The 19,927-nt window shown below is 41.2% G+C and overlaps 1 protein-coding gene across 5 annotated transcripts in view; it reads left to right on the top strand.

Moving 5' to 3' along the window:
- SLC44A5 (solute carrier family 44 member 5) overlaps nucleotides 1-19,927 on the top strand; it is a 293,848-nt gene that overhangs the window by 164,402 nt on the left and 109,519 nt on the right. For all 5 annotated transcript variants that reach the window (XM_077450433.1, XM_077450434.1, XM_077450436.1 and 2 more), the window contains exons 5-8: nucleotides 6,591-6,675; nucleotides 10,482-10,607; nucleotides 14,409-14,469; nucleotides 17,723-17,846. In XM_077450433.1, coding sequence (XP_077306559.1) covers nucleotides 6,591-6,675; nucleotides 10,482-10,607; nucleotides 14,409-14,469; nucleotides 17,723-17,846 — 396 coding nt within the window. The remainder of the gene's footprint in view (nucleotides 1-6,590; nucleotides 6,676-10,481; nucleotides 10,608-14,408; nucleotides 14,470-17,722; nucleotides 17,847-19,927) is intronic.

The following is a 19,927-nucleotide window of genomic DNA, read 5'->3' on the forward strand; positions in this document are numbered from 1 at the left end:
TCTTAGTCCTTAGGGTTCAATATTGAGTTGGACCAACCTTTGCAGCTATAACAGTTTCAACTCTTCTGGGAAGGCCATCCACAAGGTTTAGGAGTGTGTCTATGGGAATGTTTGACCATTCTTCCAGAAGTGCATTTGTGAGATCAGGCACTGATGTTGGACGAGAAGGCCTGGCTCACAGTCTCCACTCTAATTCTTTCCCAAGGTGTTCTGTTTTTTGAGGTCAGGACTCTGTGTGGGCCAGTCAAGTTCCTCCACCCCATCATCCATGTCTTTATGGATCTTGCTTTGTGCACTGGTCCAAATCATTTGGTGGAGGGAGGATTATGATGTGGGGTTGTTTTTCAGGAGTTGGGCCTGGCCTCTTAGTTTCAGTGAAGGTAACTCTTAAGGCATCAGCATACCAAGACATTTTGGACAATTTCATGCTCCCAACTTTGTGGGAACAGTTTGGGGATGGCCCCTTCTTGTTCCAACATGACTATGCAGCAGTGCACAAAGAAAGGTGCATAAAGACATGAGCGAGTTTGGGTTGAAGGAAATTGACTGGCCTTCAGAGTCCTGACCCCAACCCTATAGAACACCTTTTGGCTAAATTAGAGCAGAGACTGCAAGCCTGGCCTTCTCATCCAACATCAGCGCCTGGCCTCACAAATGTGCTTCTGGAAGAATGGTCAAACATTCCCATAGACACACTAAACCTTGTGAGCAGCCTTCCCAAAAGCTGTTATAGCTGCAAAGGGGGTGTGCAAATCAATTTTTAACCATACGAACTAAGACTGGGCTGCCATTAAAGTGGTTGTAAACCCTCCCCTACAACTTTGTCCCATGTGAATCAGCATAAAAAACCCTAATGAACACTGCTTGTAGATATCTCCGTACTTGCTTAGTATTGTTGTAATCCTTTTTGTTCTTTAGACTGATGTGAAGTTCTAACCTCTGAGCCACAGAGCAGCCACATGTGAAAACTTTCTACACATAAATACACATAAATACTGCATTTCTTTGGACATATAGGTGGTGGAATCACATTACCCAAGAGTTAATCTTCTTGATTTATTCTGTGATATTTGGTGGGTGAGTGTAGAATAGTGATGTTACCCTCTGTATTTTGGGAATTACATTTTGATTTCTGATGTTGGTACACATATCACATTTTTTGGGCTCAACTTATGATTATTTGGCAATAATAAAAAACACACAAAATTGTTACTCATTTTAAATTTGCATCAGCAATGGCATTGTTTGTGGTTTGTAAAGAGACCTGTGTGAGTTTGGGAAACGATTGTTGTGAGATGGAGAGTAACAAGTGAAAGTGACAGAGAAAATATATTTTATCAAAACAACAAAACATTACACATTCTAGTATTCATAAAAACAAAATAGATGAGAAAAAACAAAAACAAAATAGAAGCAGCAACATCTGAACATTTTTATTTGGGGAAGTAACAAGTGTACCATTAGAATCAATGGCTGAAACTTGTATTGGAATATAATAGCTCTCATTTTCATTCCCAAAAACGCATTTTAGCGAGGCGCTAATTTTAGTATTTACTATAAGGCCCTGTAGAAAAGCCATGGGAGCTAAAATGAGGGCTGTTTGCAGGTCTGAGCATGCTCAGTTGTAGAGAGACAGGAATGTATCTCTTTTCAGACTTTTAAAGATATTTCAATGTAGAAATCATTTTTTCACACAGTTTAAAAGCAAATTATCATTAAATAATATACTGAATATTTCAGTACCATTTAGGCAATTATATCATGCTCTAAATTATTTCCATGTGCACTACTCCAGGTTTTAGCAGAGTAAGGGTTTGGGTGCTATTTGTTTTCAGGGAACTATTGTAAATTTGATCTTGGGAGACTTTTTTTTTACCAGAGAATACCGTTTTAGCGCGATTATCGCTAATTTGCGATAATTTTCACTAATTATCGCAGCACTATAGTTAACGACCCCCTATGTGTCCGCCAGCAAGGTTCATGCAGTTACTTTGACTGCTGTCTCTGGAGCCCTCTTGTGGAAGCAATTAGTGTTACATAGACTTGCTCAATACAGCAAAGAATTGAAGTGATGAAATGCATATCCTTCAAAAACTTTACAAGTCTTCACAAATAAACATGTATCAATAAAAAAACATAAACTGTATCGTAAAAAACCTCAATTGTAGGGGTTGAATTACTAAAGGAAAATAGGCCGGTCTGGTGTTCAGCTGAAGTTTTTGCTTTTAGGCTTCATTCACACGGTTCTACAAGTGTATTTTAATTACGGATCTGAGCACAGCTGCATCGTTTCCTTTTACGCAACTGCAAAAATCCAGGAAAAAAAAATCAGAATCCAATAATCTGCATCTAAGAACATGCGTTTTACACAATTACACTTATAAATGCATGTAAGTTACGCACAAGCTTGTATGTGCGTAAATTAAGTCTAAACAAAGGGGGGAAAATAAATGATCATAAAAATAAGTTATGTACACATACACATCTTTACGCGTTTAACATCTTGTTTACTGGGCACTTAAACCCAGACCAATTTTTAGCTTTCAACGCTGTCACTCTTTGAATGACAATTGCACGGTCATGCTACAGTTTACCTAAATGACATTTTTATCATTTTTTTCACGCAAATGGAGCTTTCTTTTGGTGGTATTTAATCACCGCTTGGGTTTTTATTTTTTGCTAAACAAGCAAAAAAAGACAAATTTATGAAAAAAACAAAAAAACGTTCCATAGTTTGTTATAAAATTTTTTGGCTAGTTTTTCTCCTTCATTGATATTCACTGATGAGGCTGCACTGATGGGCACAGATAAGGTGACACTGATAGGCACTGATAAGATAGCACTGATGGGTGGCATTGATGGGTGGCACTGATGGGTGTCAATGATAGATGTCACTGGTGGGCACTGGTAGGTGGTACTGATGGGCACTGGTAGGTGGCACTGATGGGCCCTGGTAGGTAGTATTGATAGGCAGCACTGGTGATGAGGCACTTTGGTGACTTTTATAGGTGGCACTGTGAGCACTGATAGGTGACACTGGTGGGCACTGGTAGGTGGCGCTGGTGGGCACTGGTAGGTGGCACAGAAGCCTCTGCAGAGGCTCTCCTTGATTGGGACTGACGTCCCTCTCACAGCTGCCTGTGATCGGCTTCCAGCGTGAGGAGAAAAAATAGCCGATTAACAACTCTGTTTATATCACATGATCAGCTATCATTGGCTGACAGCTGATCACGTGGTAAGGGGTCGGGATCGACCCCTTACTCCGATCTGTGATCAGCCAAGTCTCATAGAGCGCACCGCACGTGCCCTGCAGGGGTCACGCACAGGCCGCTTGAGCTTGGCAGGACGTCCATGGACTCCCTTCCGGCAAATTAGATCTGTAGCCATCTTTTGGCTATAGCGTGGATGGGAGGTTGTTTAACGCATCTATACGCAGGTATTTTACAGAAATTTTCTCCTAGAAAACAGTAAACTGTTTATGGCCGGCTGTATGAAGCCATGCGTCCGTAAACATTTTACTGACACGTGTTTTCTAGGAGAAACATTCCTGCGTAGTGATCAGTAAAATATTTGTGTATAGATGTGTTCATAAGCACAAAGACATGTAAAGATGCACATGAGCACATCATTAATTTGTTTTTCCCCTTTGCTTAGACTTAATTTACACGCTTACAAACACTTATATAAGCGTTTCTATGTGCATGTTCTTAGAAGCAAATTTTTGGTTTCTGTGTTACACACCTAAAAAGCGCACCTGTGTGAATGGCTCCATTGAAAACAATACAGATGATTTTAGATTTTAATTACCGCTTGCCTACAGACTGATTTTACTGCTGTGGGTTTAGTAACACTTTAAGGCCTCTTGCACATCTTCTAAGGCCTCTTGCACGCTCAGTATAGTGTTTTGTTTTTTGTTTTATACTGAGCTAAAATGTAGCCAATTATTTTGCACACAGCCATGTAAAGAAGCTCCAAGTATTCCTCAGGAAAAATAAAAAGGAAAAATCTGCATTCCCGGTCGGTATTTTGCGCCGGTGCCCACAAATATGCGCATTGTGACCAGTGACTTTTCCTAGGCTGCACAATTCTGGCGGCCAAAATGAGAATCACAATTTTTTTTTGCTTAGAATAAAAAGATCACGATTCTCGCGGCGTAAGATCTTTCATATTATACAAAAAATATGGGCTAACTTTACTGGTTAGTTTTTTTTCATTCAATTCATTACAGTGTAATTTTTTCCCAAAAAATTGCATTTGAACGACTGCTGCGCAAATACAGTGTGACATACAATATTGCAACAACCACCATTTTATTCTCTAGGGTCTCTAATAAAAAAAAAAATAAAATTTATATATATATATATATATATATATATATATATATATATATATATATATATATATATATATATATATATATATATATATATATATATATATATAATGTTTGGGGTTCTAAGTAATTTTGTAGCAAAAAAAAAGATTTTTTTGAGCCTAACAAATGACAGAAAAGGGTTTAGTGTTTAACTTCCCTCATTTACACATGGAAGGACACATTGTTACAATGTTTATACTTAAGTTCCACTGCTAAAGAATGTTGTGATTCTTGGCAGACTGCCCGTTTTTTTTTTTTTTCCTTTCTTTTGACGGCTGTCGGCTTCAGCAGAGCAAAGAGAATTCTCTGCATAGAAAGAATCGGGAAATACTTTGTCAAGATCGCAAGGGGGAAGAAAATTGCGATGACAATTCGTAATGATTAATCATACAGCTGTAGTACATTGTATCATTGTAACAAGTTACAACATAACGTCTGGTACACACTATTCGTTTTTTTATTGTTCAACCCAGGGGGCTGAAAAAAAAAACAAAAAAAAAACTGAAGAGCTGAGGAAGAGCTCGCTGTACTAACAATCCGATGTTAGTACAGTGATCTCCCCTGTTGAGTTATTATTTTCTGACAGGGGGATGGACCCTCTCAGCGCTGATCGAATGCCAATCGGTAGACCTATTTCCGGTCATGCCACTTCGTCAGAAGCCGGATGAACGTCCAGCTTCTGTTGAACCAGCTGCCGTACACATAGGAATACCTTCTGGTTTCTATTGGACCAGCCGATGCCACCCCTCATTCGCCCCATGTATGGGACTTAAGAGACTGATCTGTGTCAGACACAGCTGATCTGTTTATGAACACAGCTTGCAGAGAGACCAGGATTCACATAATTGCCATCTATGAGCTGCCATCACATTCCAGGAAATAGATGGTGACCCTGGATGATGCCTGAACAATAGACATGTGCACTGACGAAAAATGTGTTCGTTTTCGTTTCATCCGTTTTTTGTTTAATTCGGAAATTTGGATTTTCGAATTTCCAAATTTTCTGATTTTCTATTGTTTGAATTCCGAATGTTCAAACTTGCAAATTTTTGGGAATTCAAAGAATTAGCAAAATCCCAAAAATTTGAAAATTCGGAAATTTAAAAATCAGAAAGAAAATCCGTAGGATTCAAAAGAATGAAAATTTGAAATAATAACTAACTAATAAATTACAGGTATTGGAATTTCCTTTCAAATTTGGCTGTTAGTGAATGTACCAAATACAAATTGATCTCAATTTACGAATTATCCGATGTAATGAATGCCGCATCTAAACAAATGGAATGGAACAAATTAATAATAATAAATAATAATAATTAAAAAAAAAGTATTATTATTATTAGATTGTTACTTTCCATTCGTTTAGATACAGCATTCATTATTTCAGATAATTCATAACTTCGGATAAATTCGTATTCGTTACATTCACTAACAGCCAAATTTTAAATGAAATTCCAATACCTATAATTTAATAGTTATTATTATTATTATTATTATACAGGATTTATATAGCGCCAACAGTTTATGCAACACTTTACAATATAAAAAGGAGACAATACAGTTATAATACAATAAAATACAAGAGGTTAAAGAGGGCCCTGCTCAGAAGAGCTCACAATCTAATAGGGTGGGGCAGGTGGTACAAAAGGTTGTAACTGTGGGGAATGAGCTGATAGAAGTGGTAGAATATTACTTGGAGACGTTATAGGCTTTCCTAAAGAGATGAGTTTTCAGGGATCGTCTGAAGGTAGCAAGAGTAGGGGATAGCCGGACTGGTGAAGGTAGCGAGTTAGTAATAGTTACGTTATTAATAGTTATTATTTCAGATTTTCGGGTTTTAAAATTCTCTGATTTTCGTTCTTTTGAATTTTCAGATTTTCATTCTCATTTCCGAATTTCCAAAATTTTCGAATTTCCGAATTTAGAATTTTAGAATTTCTGAATTTAGAATTTTTGAGTTTCCGAAATTTAGAATTTTAGAAATTCTGAATTTGAAATTTTCGAATTTTTGAATTTAGAATTTTAGAAGGCAATAAATACCTGGAATTTTTACACATTTCTAAGAATCCATACACCCAACAACACCTAACATTGGACAATGTCCAATTTAATATTTACATTTGTAATGTGATAAATGTGATCAATTAATGTATATTCATACTTGTCTTATGGAATACACATCTCATTCATTTATTGTCTTTATGATTTTTTTTAGGAACAAGACACTCTTAATGTATTTCAATATCCTGCAATGTGCAAGTCCTGTGGTGCTTATCAATTTGCAGTGCCCTACCATTCAGGTATGATGAACACATCAGTGCACAAACACACATGCAGTTAAAGCAGAACTCCAGACAAAAATAACAAGATAAAAAAAGAACAACCCCTAAAATATAAACTAAAAATAGCTTTTCCCGTCCCCCATAGTACTTTTTGCTGCTGTCAGCAGAACAAGTGTCCCCCACTCGAAGATTTCCCCTCACTTCCTGTTCCAGTGACAACTGTAAAATGTGGGATTTCTCATCACTATCTATACATGTGACTGGTAAGAGTGGATGAATCTTCCCAGAGGGGACACAGGCGGCAATAATACCCTGACAGGGGGTTTTAAAGCCTAATTTTACCTTAAAAAAATTAACTAGGCACAAGGAATATGACTTGCCTTCAGTGAGATGTGTCCCTTGTGTTTCTGTTTTCACATCTCTCCCAGCACTGTAATCTTCCTGAACTGAGGAGCTGTCAATTGGGCGCTCGTCAAGAGGGCCCCACCATGCCAGCTTTTTCTGCCCCCCTTCCCCCATTCATAGAACCCATACTACACTATCTATAAATGGAGGACAGCCAGATAGATTTTGGGTTTACATACACCTTAATCACTTCCGCCCCGGAAGGATTTACCCTCTTAAAGACCAGGCCATTTTTTGAGATTTGGCACTGCGTCACTTTAACTGACAATTGCACGGCGGTGCGACGTTGTACAAAAAAAAAATAATATACTTTTTTTCCCACAAATAGAGCTTTTTTTTGGTGGTATTTGATCACCTTTGCGGTTTTAAATTTTTGCACTATAAACAAAAAAAAGCAACAATTTAAAAAAAAAAAAAACTATTTTTTACTTTCTGCTATAAAACATTTCCAAAAAAAAAAAAAATGCAAAGAAAACAAATTTATTCATCAGTTTAGGCCAAGAGTCTCTAAACTTTCTAAACAAAGGGCCAGTTTAATGTCCTTCAGATTTTAAGGGGGCCAGACTGTGGCCATTGGGAGTAGAAAAGGTCCCGATATCATTGAGAGAAAAATAATTCCCCATTGTTTGTCTCAGTGGGAGTAATTGTGCCCCATCATTTGTGTCAGTGGGAGAAATTGTGCCCCATTGTTGGAATCACTTGGAGGAATTGTCCCCCATCATTGGTGTCATTGGGCCCCATTATTGGTGTCAATGGGAGAAATTCTGCCCCATCGTTGGTATCATTGGGGGGAATAGTGCCCCATCATAGGGGACAATTCCTCCAATAACACCAATCATTGGTGTCATTGGATTCCATTATTGGTGTCATTAGAAGAAATTGTTCCCGTCCTTGGTGTCATTGGGAGAAATTGTGCCCCATCACTGGTGTCATTGGGGAAATTGTGCCCCATGATTTGTATCATGGGGGGGGGGGGGGATAGTGCCCCATCTTTGGTGTAATTGGGAGGAATTATGTCCCTTCATTGGTGTGAGTGGGGGGGGGATTATGACCTATTGTTGGTATCAGTGAATGAAATGGTGCCCTGAGGGCCACATAAAAGCAAGTAAAGGGCCGCAACTGGCCCCCGGGCCGCAGTTTGGAGACCCCTGGTTAGGCCAATATGTATTCTGCTACATATTTTCGATAAAAAAAATTGCAATAAGCGTATATTGATTGGTTTGCGCAAAAGTTATCACGTCTACAAAATATGGGATAGATCTATGGCATTTTTCTTTCTTTCTTTCTTTCTTTTTTTTTTCACTAGTAATGGTCGGTGATCAGCGATTTTTAGTGGGACATTGCGGCGGACAGATCGGACACTTAACTGACGTTTTTGACACTTTTTTGGGAACTAGTGACATTATTACAGTGATCAGTGCTAAAAATATGCACTGTTGCTGTACTAATGACACTGGCAGGAAAGAGGTTAACATCAGGGATGATCAGAGGGGCTAAATGTGTTCCTTGCAGGTGTTTTCTAACTGTATGGGGAAAAATGTGACTGGGGAAACACACAGATCCATCTTGCTGCATAGCAGAATGACAGGATCTGTGTGATTTCCCCTGTCAGAATGGGGATCTGCCTTGTTCACACAGGCAGATCCCCGTTCTGTCACTGCGGGGAACAATTGCGGGTGGCGGGCAGACATCGAGTCCACTGGACCTGCTGATTGGCTTCCCCGCTGGCCAGTGGGAAAGTGCGTTGCCTCCGGAGGCACCCACAAAAGCAAGTTTTGGAGCCGACGGACACTTGCCGGAATTTGCGTGATCGTGCCACCTTGCCGCAGTATAATGACGGCGGCTGGTTGGCAAGCAGTTAAAATATTTTTACCCTTTCACTGTCCTGTAAATTGACTTCTGGTTTTTAAAGCAACCTGGAGTCATTTCTGCAGCTGACTGTGGGCTGCAAAGCCAACTGATCACTTCCATTCACAGTAACATATCAGCCCCCTATGTGGTAGCAATAAAGTTAAGTTAAAAAAAAAAATGGGGATAAGTGCGCCTTGCCACCCTTTCAAAGGCGCTTCCAGTTTTAAGACATGACATGTTTGGTATCTATTTACTTGATGAAACCTCATCTTTTATATTTTACCCAAAACTGGGTAATATGTTGTGTTTGTGTGCACCAAAATTATCTTTAGTGTATACTACACTAAAATGATGGGTTTGACAAACAGTGGCGCTAATATTGTGTGAAAAACAACGCAACTACCACCGTTTTATTCCCCAGAGGCCCTGTTTTTATAAAATGCTCTATATAATGCTTTGCAGGTTTTGACTAATCTTGAGGCCTAAGATGTAGATTGGTGCAAAAAAACAAAAACAAAAGATGAAAGATTTAATAAGCCGGGACCTGGAGTGGTATACTATATGTAATGGAAAAATATGGCAGCCCCTCTCTGGATAGCTAGAAATATGCATATAAACAAACATTTTAAAATTTTTACATTCATTGATTAGATCAAACTGACCCCATTCTTACATGTATCAATCAAACGTTACAACAAACCCTGGGAGACCCATTTTCTTGGCAGACCGCACTCCAAAAAAAAAAAAAAAAAAAAAATACCATCAGAAGAAAGCCTAGTGGGATTTTAGGTATCCAACTTTCCCAGGAGGTGGCGGTGCACCAACTTCCACGCTGCACTCAGGAAGCTGACCTTGAGTATTTATTTACAGTAAAACCTCGGATTGCGAGTAATGCGGTTTACGAGCGTTTTTGCAATATGAGCTGTTTTTATTAAAATCCGGTTTGTGAGCCTTGTCTTGCAACAAACAAGGCTCACAAACCTTGTCTGAGCGTCTCTGAGCATCTCTGAGCATCTCTGAGCATCTCTGAGTTTCTCTGAGTGCCTCTGAGCGTCTGAGTGTCTCTGAGCATCTCTGAGTGTCTCTAAGCATCTCTGAGCATCTCTGGGTGTCTCAAAGCATCTCTGAGCATCTTAAAGCATCTCTGAGCGACTCTGAGTGTCTCTGAGCATCTTTGAGCGACTCTGAGCGACTCTGAGCGTCTCCAGCACCCACCCCCCACCTCTGGCCACATGCGGTTCTGCATACAATAGCAGTGTCACTGGAACCAATTATCTGAGTTTCTATTGATTCCTATGGGGAAACTCGCTTTGATATACAAGTGTTTAGGATTACAAGCGTTCTTCTGGCATGAATTACGCTCGTAATCCAAGGTACTACTGTATTTTTTTTTTTTGTAATGGTTTATTTTTTAGCTTATATTGATAAGTTTTATTTGGGGTGTTATCAGATAATCAGACCTTTCATTTTTATTCATGTTCTGCATAAAAATGTCTGTGTGTAAATTGTAACGTTTTATACTCGTGTTCCATGTGATTGGCCGCTGACTCCATTGTCTTTGTCTACAGTTGTGCGTTTCCAAGTGTCCGGATAGATTTGCTACCTACTTAGACATGCAAGCCAACTGGTACAATAGCAGCTACTGGGAATATTACCGGCAGTTCTGTAAGCCCGGCTTCAACAACCCCAGAAAGGTGAGTGGAGGAGGAGAAATGATTACATAAAATATCCGTTCAGGAAAGGCTTTATACACCCGGTGGTAATTGCCCACCTCCCGCCCGAGGTACGTCATATGATGGCATGGACTTCTAGTGGGGATATCTGGATGATGCCCACAGACATCATCCAGATATCATCATCTTTTTCGGCTGGCGATTCCTTGCACCGTAAGAACAATTATAGCGGCAGTTCAGCCTCTTGATTGTTCTTTCAGGTGGCAGGAGGGGACGTCCCCCACCCCCTCCTTCCCGCTGCCCTCCGGTGCTTCTACCGGCCCGTCCGTACGATCGGCAAGCGGGAGAAGGAATCCACCGGCGCCGGAAGTTGAGCATATAGATTTCCAAGAGACAGGTAATCCCCGGCAATCTCCATGACCTTTGGAGGGCGGGGCGCAGCGGTTATGACATCACATCCGGCCCAGCCGAAATAAACTTTGCCGGGGACTCCACTAGAAAGGCCGAGATGGTTTATTTTTTCTTTTGATATCGGTCTTTCTTTCCTGCCTGGACGGTCTTATAGACCCCATATCTCTCCATAAAGAGGACCTGTCACACACTATTCCTATTACAAAGGATGTGTACATTCCCTGTAATAGGAATAAAAGTGATAAAAAAAAAAAAAAATTTGTAAATGGAAAATAAACAATACAAAAAAAGCGCCTCCATCCCCACGTGCTCACACACAGAAGTGAACACATATGTACGTCACGCCCACATATGTAAATGGCGTTCAAACCATGTAGGCAGGAAACTCTCGGACCTTAAGGGCCGGTTCACACAGGGGGCGACACGAGGCGACACGACAATAGGGAAAATAATGTCACCATACAGTGCCCACCATTGTCCATCAATGGCAGCGATCAGTGCCCACCAGTGGCAGCAATTAGTGCCCACCACTGCCCACAAGTGCCACCAATCAGTGCCCATTAGCGATGTCAGTGCTGGCAATCAGTGCTGCCCATATTGGTGCTACCCATCAATGCCCATCACTGCTGTCAATGCCCATCAGTATCACCTTATCAGTGCCACCCATCAGTGCCCATCAGTACCGCATATCCGTGCTGCCTATCAGTGTCCACTAGTGCTGCCTATTAGTGCCCACCAGTGTCACCTAACAGTGCTGCCTAACAGTGCTCATCAGTGCCACATATCAGTGCCACCTATCAGTACCCATAAGTGCGGTATATTAGTGCCTCCTCATCAGTGCCACCTAATCAGTGCCCATAATGGCTGCCTCATCAGTGCCCATAAGTGGCACCTTATCAATGCCCACCAGTTCAGCCTATCAGTGCCCATCAGTGCCGCCTCATCAGCATACGTCAGTGAAGGCAAAAAATTCCTTAGTTACAAAATTTACTGACAGAAAAAAAATGAAAAAAATATATATTTTTTTATTTATTGGTCTTTTTTTTTTGAAAAAAAACAACAACCCAGCAGTGATTAAATACCACCAAAAGAAAGCTCTATTTGTGTGAAGAAAATGATAAAACATTTGTTTGTGTACAGTGTAGCATGACCACACAATTGTCATTCAAAGCGTGACAGCGCTGAAAGCTGAAAAATGGCCTGGGCAGGGAGGGGGTGTAAGTGCCCGGTAAGCAAGTGGTTAAATCAAGGACAGGCAGCAAGAGAGCTGTCGGCATACTACTAGGGAGCAACATTAATGATGGAAGTTGCCACAGAAGAGTAAAAGTGCAGAGAATTAACTTTGAACTTTAGTGGTAGCAATAATAATACATTTTATATGATGACATAATTAGTGCTCCCGTACAAAATTACTCTTATAATACAAACTTCTTTAAGCCCAACTCCGGACAGATAAAAAAAAGATCCCTTGCAGTGGGGCTGCACCGGCACTGCAAGCGTTAATAGCTCATTTTGTGTAGGGGGTGAGGAGAAGCAGTTTTACTTACCTGATCCTCCACTTCCCCGGCTGAAGGTGCCCCCTCACGCTCTGCTGGTGGACTGTCCCTCTGTAGCCTCACATCCAGAGCAGGGCAAAGGACCTCGCTCTGGTCTTGATGATGTCAGGACCTTAGATCGCTAGAGCATGGAGGTGCAAAAACTGCGAGGACCAGTGGAAATCCTCCAGTGGGGACACTAGATCCTGTGACAGCTGTCTAAGGCAGTGAAAAAAGGAGTGAAATGCATTATAAAGTGTATGTACCCAATGGAGTGGTCTGTATATTGCAAATCTCAATAAACAGACTCTAAGCCCTTGTACACGTGGTCGGAAATTCCGACCACAAAATCTGTTGGATTTTGTCCGAAACTGGCGTTGCATACACACGGTCGGACAAAGTTGTCGGAAAATCCGATCGTTCGGAACGTGATGACGTTAGTTCGTTACGACGGGACTACGTTCAGACTAGTAGCCAATAGCTTTGGTCTCATAATTTGATCTGAGCATGTGTGGCACTTTGTGCGATCGGAATTCTCTACAAACAATCGGACAAAGTCCGATTGGATCATGTTGTCGGAAAATTTTATATCCAGCTCTCAAACTTTGTTGGTCAGACATTCCGATGGAAAAAGTCTGATGGGGCCCACACACGGTCGGATTATCCCACAACACGGTCCGATCGGACATTTTCTGTCGGAATTTCCGACCGTGTGTACAAGGGCTGAGGCTTTTAGTATGGTGAACAGGTAGTCAGGTGCAGTCTATTTTCTACACTGCAGGTGGTGCTTAACTGCAGCGGCATTGCAGTTGGAACAGAAGTCAAGAGGAACATCCTGGGTCACTGGGGAAGTTGGATGCTGCCGGCCCATGTGACTCTGGCAGCCATCTTGGGTCAGGCAAAGCCTAGTTAAGGACCTGGCTCCCAGGCTTGGTGCACATTCTGCGTGTGGGTAGTGTAGGGAGAGGTTACCCATCTGACAGCAATAGTGGTAGGCAGAGGTTCCTGGTGAGCAGGGAAAGAGCATGGACAGGCTATCTTTACTGGAAGACTCCCCGTTTGGGCGCAGACCAGCCAGGCTGCATTCTATCCTTTGAGACAGACATTGTTGGAGCTTCCGAGATCTGCTGCTACCCTGTTCTCTGCAACAGTTTGTGAGTCCACCCGGTTGGGTTGCCTTTCCACCAGGTAGTTGTGGTGTTTGGACTTGAACTACAATACAGTTCTGTTATTATATCTGGTTTCCAAGTGTTTACTGCCATCACACCACACGGTACTGCACCTCCCTACAAGTGGTTCCCCTTTTTCCTTTATGGAGCTTCTGTAGAAAGTGTGTAAGGGAGTTGCGTTTCCCCCTACTTTGCCTTTTTGTGATTTCCTCACCATTGCTGTGGGCCTTTCCCTTCACTTTCTGTGTCTACAGGAAGTGAAGGCAAATGTCCCCAATGAAATCCAGGGAGCAAAATAAAACCCGACCTAAGGTTTTAAGAAAAACAGAAATGGAAGCCGCACACACCTAGTGCATTACCAAAGATAATTTAATAATACAAATGTTTTATATAAAAGTGGGTACTCACAAAAGGCCATAAAAACAACACAGGGTACATCTAACGTGTTTTGGGGGGTGCACCCCCTTTCTCAGAGCTAGGCTCAGTTTTAACCCTTCTCTATTAGATTCAAAATGAAAAAATACGCTTTAAAAATGTAAAAATAACCCCATTTTGTACAATTATAAAGATCCATAATAAATCTGAACTCTGTATATTATAAAACAAGAATGGCATCACCCACATAGAGCAGTATGATTGGCAGTTATTTGGTTTTTGTATAAAAGTATAAATCTGTAGAAGCTTTACCTGATCTGTGATTATCTCAGTCTATTGCAGAAGTTTTACGGGATGAAGACTGCCCATCTATGATTGTTCCAAGTAGGCCGTGTAAGTTCTTGTTGCTACCATATGTGTACTAAATAAGAGCATTTTAAATATAGAAATACTTATTGAAGTATTGTTTAATCTGGGCTACATTTCTACCTGGTAAGAAAACACAAGTTAAAGCCTGACTCTGTCTAAAATAAAGAAAAATTGAAAAGGTTAGAACCCATGTTAAGCTTTTATTACAGGAAGGTCATGGTTAAAGAAAGTCATTCACGTTCATATGGGGTGCAATTGTAAGGCTACTTTCAATAAAGCAAGATGTCCCTTATATAGGGGACCCAAAGTAAGGACTTGTAAAAGGTTTATTGAGAGTGCCAGATCAATGATCCAAGAGTTTGAAATCTTTTAATATTGGTGTTTGATCATAACGAGGCATCAAGGAACAGCCAACACATTACAAGGTTACGGGGAGTGTCTGAAACTCCAAAACTCATCAGCAAACCCTCATATTAAAAGATCCCCCCTGATCACCACATTGAGGGATCTGGTACTTGTGCCTGGTAACACTTATGCCGCGTACACACGATCGAGTTGGGACCACAGTACACCGGACAATTTGATCGTGTGTGGGCTCCAGCTGACTTTTTCATCGTAAAAGTCCGGCGGACTTAGAAAGTAGTTTTGACTCAAAATATGTCGGACTAAGAATGACGCATGCTCTGAAGCAAGTACAAGAAGGAAGCTATTTGCTACTGGCTATTGAGCTTCCTTTTTCTAGTACCGTCATACGTGCTGTACGTCATCGCGTTAGCAATCGCCAGACTTTCGGAGTGTCCGTGTGTGGCCAAGTCCGTTCGTTATAAAGTCCGGTGGATTGTTTGCCGGGCCAAGTCCGCCAGACAATTCGATCGTGTGTACGCGGCATAACAAACATCTTGACTGCCTTTTATGCCGGCCATACACGGTTCCAATTTCGAAAGAATTTTGCACCATTAGTGAGCTGCAGCAACAGCCAATTTTCGTGCGGAAATCAAATTGAGGAATCGAACATGTTGTAAATTTTTTGATAAACTAACAATTTTCTCAATGATGGGAGAATTGTGCAAGAAATGTAATAAGAAAAGAAAATTTACAGAGAGAAAAGAAGATTCCCGGCCACGAAAATTCTTTTCTGTAGCAACATGAGGTGAAATTGAAGGCTTGGTCGGCCCAATTTAAAAAATCAATGGTGGCACCATCGGATTACAAAAAACAAACTTTCTGATTTTGGAAAGAAAATTTGTTTGAAATTCGACCATATATGGCCTGCATTAGACAAATTTAGTCTTCTACACCTTCATTTATTGGGCCCACCTATTGACGTTTGGTTGGCATACCAGATACACCACTTTTTGAAATCTATGATTGCTAAACATGGTAGCCTGCATAACCCAGCTCCATTTGAAAACTTGTGTAAGGATATGTCTTATGTACCCAACCTACTATCTCAGCTGTATAAATTACTGGTGTCCTCTCCTACGGGATTCATCCCATCTTACATACCTAAGTGGGAGGAGGATCTACAGTTGACTTTCTCTCCAGCCCAAGTCAAATGGGCTTAATTGTTTGCATGCAAGTCTTCCATTGCTAAAATATTTCAAGAGCAGGGCTACAAGATCTTATGTCGATGGTACAGGGTTCCAACTATGCTACATAAAATCTTTCTACACACACACAATTTATGCTGGCGATGTGGCCGGAAAGAGGTCTCCTATCTGCATATCTTTTGGAACTTTCTAAAGATCTGTGCATTCGGGAACATGTAAGACCCCTCGGGCACCCCTGGTCCATGGCATGGCTCTGAGTATGGGGCCCCATGGCTCTGAGTATGGGGCCCCAACCTACAACACTCCCGCTGGGTCTTTAACATATGCCTTGTTAGGGCACAAGCTGCCCCCCCCCCCCCTCGACGCATACCCTCCTCTCTCCCTTCCTGCCCTTATCCTTCTGTTTCTTCCCTCTCGATTCTTTCTGTATTCTGTTTTATCATACATAAAGCAAAATATCTGGAAGGCACCGGGTTCCGAATCTTGGCAGGCATCTCACTAGGAAGGCCTGTTATGCACACATGGTGGTAAGCCCCCCTTTTTCTGCTCTTGCATTGTGCTATGTACTTTATATCAGCGGTCTTTGACCCCCTGACTCTTCTGTAACAGTTATACAAGTCGATCTCTCTTTGTTTCCATCAGCTGCCTCTGAGCAGCTTTGATACTGAAAATGTGACTGTTAACCCATGCCTTTCGTTCGAATAAGAATTTAAAAAAAAAATGTTTTATATAGTCTACACTTGAAACCAAGAAATTGTGGCAGTGACCCCAAAAGGCTTCCAAACCATATGTCTCCCAAAGACTGTGAGAAGAATCTTGTAAGAAAAAAACTGTGTAACACACCACCACTGTGCACGTCTTACCGGAAGGACATGACCCTCATACATAGAGTGGTCATATCAGGCTGTAGTGACATAAGCTCATCCCTAATGAGACATGTTTCAAAACTCCTCCACACTCCTCATGTCCTTGGAGGGCAATACAATAAATGTACTATAGACCTCCCTGCTCCACATTGGGACATAAACAAAACCTCATGTATTTCAGAATCCAAGGTGGGGACTGGAAGCTTGTATGCACTGCTACGTGCGTCCCAGCTCGACCAACGCATTTCATCATACGGAACGAAACACTTTACCTTTACCGAAGAAGGCCAGTTAAATGGGACTGACTACTATTAGCTGTAAAATAACCTGGATAAATGAGGATCTTAACAGACATGAGACCTCTTCCATTATTGAAAATCTGAAAATTTTAGATGCCTGGTTATCATGCTGATCCTCTGGTTTCAGTAGTTCATGAGAAACTGACCTGGAGCATGCTAAGAGATCAGGGGTTTTGACTCCACTGGCTGTATACTTGAAAATTACTGAAGTTTGATGAACAGCATGTCAGCCAGACAAGTATTTTTTCAGAAGATGGTCAGCATTGGCACTTGGGAGCCCATAAATTTACCTGTTTACAGGTTCTCTTTATGTAAAAAAAGTGTACCATTTGATTTGGAGCAGATATATGCAAAGTTACTGAGGTTAGCTTTCAGGGATAGCAGACACGGAAGTCACAGACTTAACAAAAGGACCCCAGATTCCTTGATGACGGATGTATCTAGATTAATACAGAATAAGTGTCTCATCATGTCTGCATATTGCCTGTTGATTGGCCCCTTCACACCTGTTTCAGAAGTTTAACGTTGCAGAATTGTCTGACTTTGTCTTTTCTTCTAACAGTTCTGCAGAGGTGCTTCCCTGACTTCTCCACCAGGAATGGGATCCTAACTGTTGCAAACAAGACAGAATTTAAGGACGGAGAGGGAAAAATGAGAAACGTCACACTTCTAAGAGAAGCAGCCAAGTAAGAAAAATTATTTATCATACAGTGAATTGTAGGACTTTAGGCATCAATGGTCAGTCCATCCATCAATGGTCAGTCCACGTTATTTCAGTTATTAATGGAATCTGGTTAGCCTGAATGACCCACTGGCTTCTTGAGGGTTTTGTGGAATTCAGTATCTAACCCTCCTTCCCCTACTTCTCCTTGGACTTTCACTTCTCATACTAGAGCAGTGGTCCACCCCAGTGGTGGAAATGGTCATCAAAAAGGCTCCTGTGCAAGACCAGTTTCCGACCCTTTATCAATTCAACTACTGGCTAAGTAAAAAAATTTGCTGTTTATTGACAGCTTTGTGACAAAATCCCTTCTGACTCATATCTAGTGTTAATGGGCTCCGAGAGAACCCTTGCACAGTCTAAACAAATGGTATGTTAGCCTCTGGTCCATCTACGAAATGGTATCAAAAAGTTTCAAAACTAGCTCTGTTTACAAGAAAGTACTTTATTTATCTACACTTACACACTATCACCCTCAAAATAGTCCCCCAGCGCTCCTACATTCCCGCCACTTATGGAATGTGTCCTGGGGGTCTTCTTTTCGAAGTGTGTCAAGCACCTTCTGCTATCTTCAACTCATTGTAGCGTCGCCGTAAACTTGCCGAATCATGCCAAATGTGGCAGATTTGCCTAGTTTCAGTGGAATTTGACTTTTGCTCTTTGTTCTAATTTGCTATCCATGATGAAATAGCAGAAGTGGTAACGCACATGGTCTGTGTAGCACCAGTTGCACAGCTCCTGATGTACACAGGGCAATGTCTTTTGGCACACTGACTTATGAAGGTCGGTGCTCCCTGTGACTGTGCTTGCAGCCTTGTGCTGCCATCTGTTGGTGTGTTACAAAACTAGTCTCTAAACTTTTTGATACCACCTCATATTGCATTCTCAGTTATATAAACTCTTACAGAGAGAGCCTAGGGAGAGTCAGGGACCCTGAGACAGATTTCTCTCCATTGAGTGCCCGAGGGGTGTAGATAACCGTTAGCTGTTTAAACTCGCCATCTTCCTAAGCCAGGGATACATTGACCGAAATTCTGCTGGAACGACCAAATTTTGATCCAGGTTGGGGCAGGCTGGTTGTACAGAAGTGGATCTACCAAACAACTTCTGTAAAAACCAGCTTGTTGGGTTTTTTCTGATTGACCAGTGCTGCTGGTTAAAGCCGGAAGCACTAATCAGTGTATTCTGACATAGGGGAAGGCTCCCCACTGTCACAATCAAATAGCTCAGCAGGCAGGATACGAATGTGTGGATGGGGGAATCACATCTTCTTCTTTTTTTTTTTTTTAATCAACCCGCTGGTTGAAAATAAGAAAAAAGACTATAAGCTGTATGGGCTGAAATATCACATTTTAATTGGATAATTGGAATGTCCCTTTAATCAATGGCCTTTGAACTGAAGTGGAACTTTTTTTAAAGAAATACCATCATCGTCATTATATCATCTGAAGTCATACACATGTCAGGTAGGAGATCCAGAAAAACCCTCTCTAATCCATCAGCTGTAATGGCTAAAGCTTAAATGCTTGTTGTTAGAATAGGATTAATCTGCATTCACTAGCCAGCAATATGCAGCTTTGTTGTGTATAGAAGCCAAAATTTTATACAATTTACCCAAAAGGACAATGATGCTTTGAGACAATTGGCATTTTTGCATACAAGGACTAGCACACTGACATTGAAATGTCGGAAAATATTATAACTCGCCCCCTTACACTCTACACATCAAAATCCTTATGCCCCGTACACATGAGCGGAATTTCCGTCGGAAAAATCTTGGATGGTTTTTCAGATGGAATTCCGCTCAAGCTTGTTTTGCATACACACGGTCACACAAAAGTTCTCTGAACTTTCGACCTTCAAGAACGCGGTGACGTACAACACTACGACGAGCCGAGAAAATGAAGTTCAATGCTACAGAGCATGCGTCAAATTGTTTCTGAGCATGCGTAGGAAATTTGGGTGTCGGAATTGGTACAGATGATCGGAATTTCCAATCGGAACTTTTTCCAACTGAAAAATAGAGAACCTGCTCTCAATCTTTTG

This window comes from Lithobates pipiens, unplaced genomic scaffold (genome assembly GCF_037356315.1).
Source record: "Lithobates pipiens isolate NorthernLeopardFrog02 unplaced genomic scaffold, aLitPip1_a1.2 Scaffold_23, whole genome shotgun sequence".
Classification (NCBI taxonomy): domain Eukaryota; kingdom Metazoa; phylum Chordata; class Amphibia; order Anura; family Ranidae; genus Lithobates; species Lithobates pipiens.